The sequence below is a fragment of the Miscanthus floridulus genome, chromosome 8 (assembly GCF_019320115.1).
Source record: "Miscanthus floridulus cultivar M001 chromosome 8, ASM1932011v1, whole genome shotgun sequence".
NCBI lineage: Eukaryota > Viridiplantae > Streptophyta > Magnoliopsida > Poales > Poaceae > Miscanthus > Miscanthus floridulus.
In genome coordinates, this window is record NC_089587.1 from 97,148,374 (window position 1) to 97,154,920 (window position 6,547).

Below are 6,547 nucleotides of genomic sequence, written 5' to 3' on the forward strand. Positions count from 1 at the left end.
GGTAGTATATATATATACAAGGCTTTATACAAGATTTGTAACTTGATGGCAAATCATTTCTACTATGAAACGCCAGCTTTTGCTGACTGAGGTAGTATATACTTCTCGAATAATTGCATAGACTTCTTTTCTTTATAAAACTCCCTTGATGCAAAGAAGTTTACTACTTTAAATTCCACTATATATGTGCAAATTGTTTGCACGGATGGCGTTGAGTGAACCTCACTAAGGGTGTGTTTGGTTCTTGTTTTTAGACCTCGCGTGGATAGCCTGCTAAGCACCTAAGCCAGGGCAAACAAAAGCCTGATTTTTCTGCAATGCAAAAGACTGTTGTTTAGTTTATTTGTATTAACTAAGTTTGGATTGTCTAAATCCTGTGTTTGGTTGTCCGGGTAGGTTAGATATAGTTACCTCATTCTTATGAAGGTGAGTTTTAACTCAACCACCTCTTACCTCCCCTCTCACCCTTGCTCTTCTTCAAGGTAGAGCCGCTGCTGCCAATGGCAGCCACCACCAAATCCCACTGCCACCAAATCTCTCTCTGCTTCTTCCCTTGTTCCATAACCATAATCCGTTTTCTCTCTCTCTATTTCCCTTGTTTGTTCTTCTCAAATGAGAGCATTCAATAACAAGGGCCTGTTTGTTTACTAGCACCAAGGTAGCCCATATGGATAGCCAAAGCTAGGATGAGTTTACACAAGTTGAGATGGTGTAGTTACTCGTGTTTGTTTTCCATGTATGAAGTAAGCTAGCCCAGAAAGAGATAGGTTTGGTAGCTTTGTAAGATCGTGTAGGCTTACCTCCAAAAGCACATGGGACATAGAAAAATCAGGCGGCTGAGCGATCAAGCCGTCATTACTGAGGCTATCGTTGTTCTACTAGTTTCCCATTTCATGTGTAGCATCCTCATCGTGACACACTAACTCCAGACACCGCGCGTGTTATCTCGGATGAATCGATATGTTCCCTCCCTTCCTTTTAATTTCTCAATTAAGAATCTAACTCATTCATTAGGGCACAATAATTGTATATGATAAATTCTCTAATAGAATCTGTGAATACTTATTGTGTAACTATGAGACTAGTACTCATTAGTCGTCGTTATTTAAGTTGGCAAGTTGTGATTCTTTGGCGCAACAGCAAGACACACACCATAGGCACTAACTGTGATGGAAGTCTAAAGATCATCAGCCTGTTCGTTTCGTCAATCCACGATTGCATACGAGAAAGCGAACAGGCTGCATATTGTTTTATCTTGTTATGATACTTTTACAGTTTGCTAAAACTAATTGTTTCTCTAAATTTTAGCACCATGACAAAGTATGCTTCTGGGAGTCAGAAAAGGAAAAAAAAAAGGAGAGAACTAGTAAATGAGTTGATAGAATCACAAAGAGGGTTCATGAATAAACTTTTTAAGAGTGGATGAGCCAACTAGTGTTACTCCTGAAGGTGATGGCCTTATGGAGGACAACGTTAACATTAATCCTCCAGAAGATGAGGGTCCTATAGAATACAATGTTGGCATCGGTTGAAAGAACATTCTCAAAATTAGAATTGCTTATGTGTCTTGGCAACATTATGCACTGAGATGAAATTATACTGGATGAGACATGAGATTGATACGGTCATAAATGACTTTGTATCAAGGAATGTTAGAAATTTTTAAGGTAATTTAATATTATAATTATTCATATAAATATTGCTTTTGGATGCATATTAAGTACGGTAAAATTTAATATATACATGTTGAGTATTTTTCATATTTATAAAAGGGGTCCTGAGATTTGGTTTCGCTTTAGGCCTAAAATTCCCACTGATGACCTCATGAAATAGAAAACTATTACTCCCTCCGTTTTAAATTGTAATTTATTTAGCTTTCTATGTATTCAAATATACGTATGTTTATTAGGTACTTAGAAAAATTAAAATGATTTACAATTTTGAATACAGTGAGTTGTTGGGAGGAGAGGGCACTAGCGTTGGGCCATCGTACGTTGCCTGCTTGTCGGGATCGAACAACAGCCTGAATTTCCTTGAATACAAGCCCATTCGATGGATCGGCCCGAATTCTGTCTGGCCCGTTCACCATTTCTCGTCGTTCAGTTCAGACTTCATCAGAGAAGGGCCACAGCAGACAGCACAGAGTCTCTCCGTCAGTGCCAGACTGCCAGTGGACTGCGAGGGAGCGCCTCCGCCTCAGATCCAACCCCGACCGATGCGAGCTCCGGCGATGCTCCGTTGGGCCGCGGCAGCGCTCGCGCTCGCGGCGCTCCTCGCCGCCTCGCCGGCCGCCGCCTTCTACCTCCCCGGCGTGTCGCCCAACGACTTCCACAAGGTCCAGTTCGCTTCCCTCATTCCCACCTTCCTCGTAACGTAATGGTTCTCCCCATCCTTCCGTGCTGGATCTCGACGGCCAGATCCATCGTTTGGTGTTCATCGAGTTAGATGCGAGCGGTGGTGTTTGGGATCTTGGGGTCCTGCTGCTCTCGCTCGCTCCCTTACTCTTACTCGTGTCGTTGCGGGTGGCACACGCTGTTCACTCCCCTGGCATCATAATCCGTTGGTGCTTCTGTGCGCACTGGTGTAATCTGACGAATTGCGTGTCTGTCGGCTCATTTCTGCACCGCTGCGTTGCTGCTCAGTGCTAATGGCGCACCACCACTTCACTTGCTGTCTTGCTCCCTGACATTTGATCGGGATGCATACGGAATTCTGGACTACTGGCATTCATTTTTGGCCAGGTCCCTTGCTTCAAATCTCAATGTTGAGGCAAAAACGTTTTCACCTAAGTGATGAAAAATAACTGAAAACTCTATAGTGGATCTAAAGTTTGCTTAATGTTACTGAACCTTATAAAAATAAGAAAATTATGCGGTGAGTATGCCACAGTCTGTGCCCACGTGTTCAAAATGTGCAGAGGACACAACAGTCTGCACCCAGGATGTACTCAAATCTGCACTCACTCGTATTCAAGATGTGCAGTTCTTCAAATTTTTGTACATACAGTAAATGCCCCACTTGATCTCAGAAGGTGAATTTCATGTTTCATTGTATACATGATACTTATAGTTTGAACTTGGCAGCTGCAGGTGATGTTTTCTTTGACAACAAGCCGTTGAATCCCAAACCATTTTTTCTCTTCTGTTTCTCTTGGTCCTTATTACCTGGTGTAACATGTGGATCCACGCTACTGTCTGACAGTCATATGTGCCCATGCATCACGCTTGCTAATTCACTCCTGCTTCTGATGAATCATGACAACCCATTATTTTCAGATCCTTAAGTATCAAGCATGTATGTGTGCTAGTAGTTATGTTTAGAGAAACAAATGTTAAATGGTGTGTGTGTGTGTTTCAATCTTTTGAGCTATGGGGGAAAAATAATCTATCCCTCTTATGAGCCTTTTGTTTTACTGAAATATGTGTTGCATGTTCTCTAACTGGTTCATACATAATTCTCTGCAGAAAGATCCACTTTTGGTGAAGGTGAATAAGCTGACATCCACAAAGACACAACTTCCCTACTCGTATTACTCTCTTCCATTCTGCAAGCCAAACACGATAGTTGACAGTGCAGAGAATCTTGGAGAAGTTCTGCGTGGCGATCGCATTGAGAACTCTCCTTATGTGGTCAGTACTAGATTACTGCTTGTCACATATTCACCTGTGTAATAATTTGTAATGTACCAGATCACTGAGTTGTCATCTACTTTGTCGTTTCTCGTTTGTGCTGTAGTTTGAGATGGGGGAGCCCAAGATGTGCCAGATTATCTGCAAAGCAAAAATTGACGATAAACAAGCAAAGGAGCTCAAGGAAAAGATAGAGGATGAGTATCGTGTGAACATGTACGGATTTTATATGTGACACTGTAATTTTGATTGCATGACAAATGCTGGAGTTACATGATGAATAATTTTCGTCACAGGATTCTTGACAACCTCCCACTAGTTGTTGCTATTGCAAGGCAGGATAGGGATGCTACTGTTTACCAGGCTGGATATCATGTTGGTGTCAAGGGCCAATATGCTGGTGTAAGTTTTTGTGCTCAGCTGATGTTTTACTTTTAACAGTGTGTAGGTCTCCTTTTTTCTCTTGAAAGGGTGTAGTTATCTTATTCCTATTATAAAATATATATGGTACAGAACAAGGATGAGAAGTCCTTTATCCACAACCACTTGACATTTTTGGTAAAATACCACAAGGATGAAACTACAGATCTGTCTAGAATTGTTGGATTTGAGGTCAAACCATACAGGTTTGTTTTAGTTATACTTGCCATATTTTCTTTGTATGATGCCTTTTACACGCTGACACTATCTTGTTTACTCACTTATACATCTTTGTTAAATTTCTCGTGCCAGTATCAATCACCAGTTTGAAGGGCCGTGGAATGATAAGAACACTCGTTTAATCACATGTGATCCTCATGCCAGCAAGCTTGTGGTAAACTCAGATACTCCTCAGGAGGTTGAAGCTGGAAAGGAAATCGTATTTACCTATGATGTGGCCTTCGAGGTGATATTTCTCACTTCTGCTTCTCTTTTTGTGCTCTAACTCCTTTTCTTAATACTCCCTCTGATTCTTAATGTAGGCCATTTAGGACATTGACATGGTCTTAAATGTGACACTTTGACCTGCAATTTTGTAAAAGTATATTATGTTTTCTATATATATTATGAAAGTTTTTTTCCATGATGAATCTGTTACATGAACTGTGTTGTCATTTGTCAAGTTACTTAATAATACATTTTAAACTTTGAGTTTGTTTTAATGTTTTCTGATTTGCTTGGTATTGCTTTGCAGGAGAGTTATGTCAAGTGGGCTTCTCGCTGGGACACCTACCTGTTAATGACAGATGATCAAATTCACTGGTTTTCTATTGTGAACTCTCTCATGATTGTACTCTTCTTATCTGGGATGGTGGCCATGATTATGCTCCGCACCCTGTATAGAGATATCTCAAGGTACAATCAACTTGAAACTGAAGAAGAAGCCCAAGAGGAGACAGGGTGGAAGCTTGTTCATGGAGACGTATTCCGCCCTCCTGCAAACTCTGACTTACTCTGTGTCTGTGTTGGGACTGGTGTTCAGTTCTTTGGTATGCTGCTAGTAACCATGATTTTTGCTGTTTTGGGTTTCCTTTCGCCATCAAACCGAGGAGGACTGATGACTGCTATGCTGCTCACTTGGGTCTTGATGGGGTTGTTTGCTGGTTATGCTTCTTCACGCCTATATAAGATGTTCAAAGGATCAGAATGGAAGAGCATCACCCTAAGGACTGCTTTCCTGTTTCCCGGGATTGCTTTTGGTATTTTCTTCATCCTGAATGCTCTTATATGGGGGGAGAAGTCGTCTGGTGCTGTTCCTTTCACCACAATGTTTGCCTTGGTCCTCCTTTGGTTTGGTATCTCGGTTCCTCTTGTATTTGTTGGGAGCTATCTGGGCTTCAAGCAACCTGCCATTGAGGCTCCAGTGAAGACAAACAAGATCCCAAGACAGGTCCCTGAGCAGGCTTGGTACATGAACCCTGCCTTCACCATTCTTATTGGTGGTATTCTTCCGTTCGGAGCAGTTTTCATTGAGCTCTTCTTCATCCTGACATCAATCTGGCTTCACCAGTTCTACTACATCTTTGGCTTTCTCTTCCTGGTGTTCATTATCCTCATCATCACCTGTGCGGAGATCACGATCGTGCTGTGCTATTTCCAACTGTGCAGTGAGGACTACATGTGGTGGTGGAGGTCCTATCTGACCTCAGGATCATCTGCAATCTACCTCTTCCTGTATGCCGGGTTCTACTTCTTCACTAAGCTGCAGATCACCAAGGTGGTGTCGGGCATACTGTACTTTGGCTACATGCTTCTTGCCTCGTGTGCTTTCTGTGTGCTCACCGGTACCATCGGCTTCTGCGCCTGCTTCTGGTTCACAAGATTGATTTATTCGTCTGTGAAGATCGACTAGGCATGTTGCATGAGCCTGCAGAGAGTATGCTGATCAGAAGTGGCCTCCATTTTTCACTGGTTTTTTTTCCTGAATTTTCAGGAAAGCTGTACTTTAGGTGCTAGCTTATAAACCATTTGTGCCCACTGTGGTTCAGAGTTTTATAAGGATAGGGCACTACTGCCAGATTCATATGGGGCAATTTTTCCTTGTGTAATTGTGTTCTTGAGAACCGCTGTATACGTTCAATCAATGTCTCATTATCGTCTGCCACTCCTTTTCTATCTCTGCTGCATGGTGATTTTGATACGTGCTTGGCTTCATCAAGAATTGCTTGCATTCACCTGTACATATTCAGAAATGTTTGGCATCTCCACGGAATACTAGAAACACCGGCGCGGCTTTGCCACGCCATCCTTGGAGGGACCAGCGGGTTGTGTTTTGTGAATCATGGTTAAATTAAGTTAATGATTTGCCCGGTTCGTTTTGCTGAAATTTGCCTTATGCTAAAATGTTGTGAGAGGCGTTCGCTGAAAAGTACTGCTGAAGTAATGCTGCAGAATAGTGTCATTTATTTTATATAAGCCCATTTGTGTTTTTCTTAATT

At 42.0% G+C, this 6,547-nt stretch overlaps 1 protein-coding gene across 1 annotated transcript; it reads left to right on the forward strand.

Moving 5' to 3' along the window:
* The first annotated feature begins 2,113 nt into the window (after positions 1 to 2,113).
* LOC136473020 (transmembrane 9 superfamily member 8-like) lies at positions 2,114 to 6,208 on the forward strand. The gene is made up of 7 exons (XM_066470718.1): positions 2,114 to 2,335; positions 3,465 to 3,629; positions 3,736 to 3,845; positions 3,926 to 4,031; positions 4,143 to 4,255; positions 4,362 to 4,515; positions 4,804 to 6,208. The coding sequence occupies exons 1-7, from the start codon at positions 2,216 to 2,218 to the stop codon at positions 5,959 to 5,961; spliced, it is 1,926 nt and encodes a 641-aa protein (XP_066326815.1). The 5' UTR covers positions 2,114 to 2,215; the 3' UTR covers positions 5,962 to 6,208.
* The last annotated feature ends 339 nt before the right edge of the window (positions 6,209 to 6,547 follow it).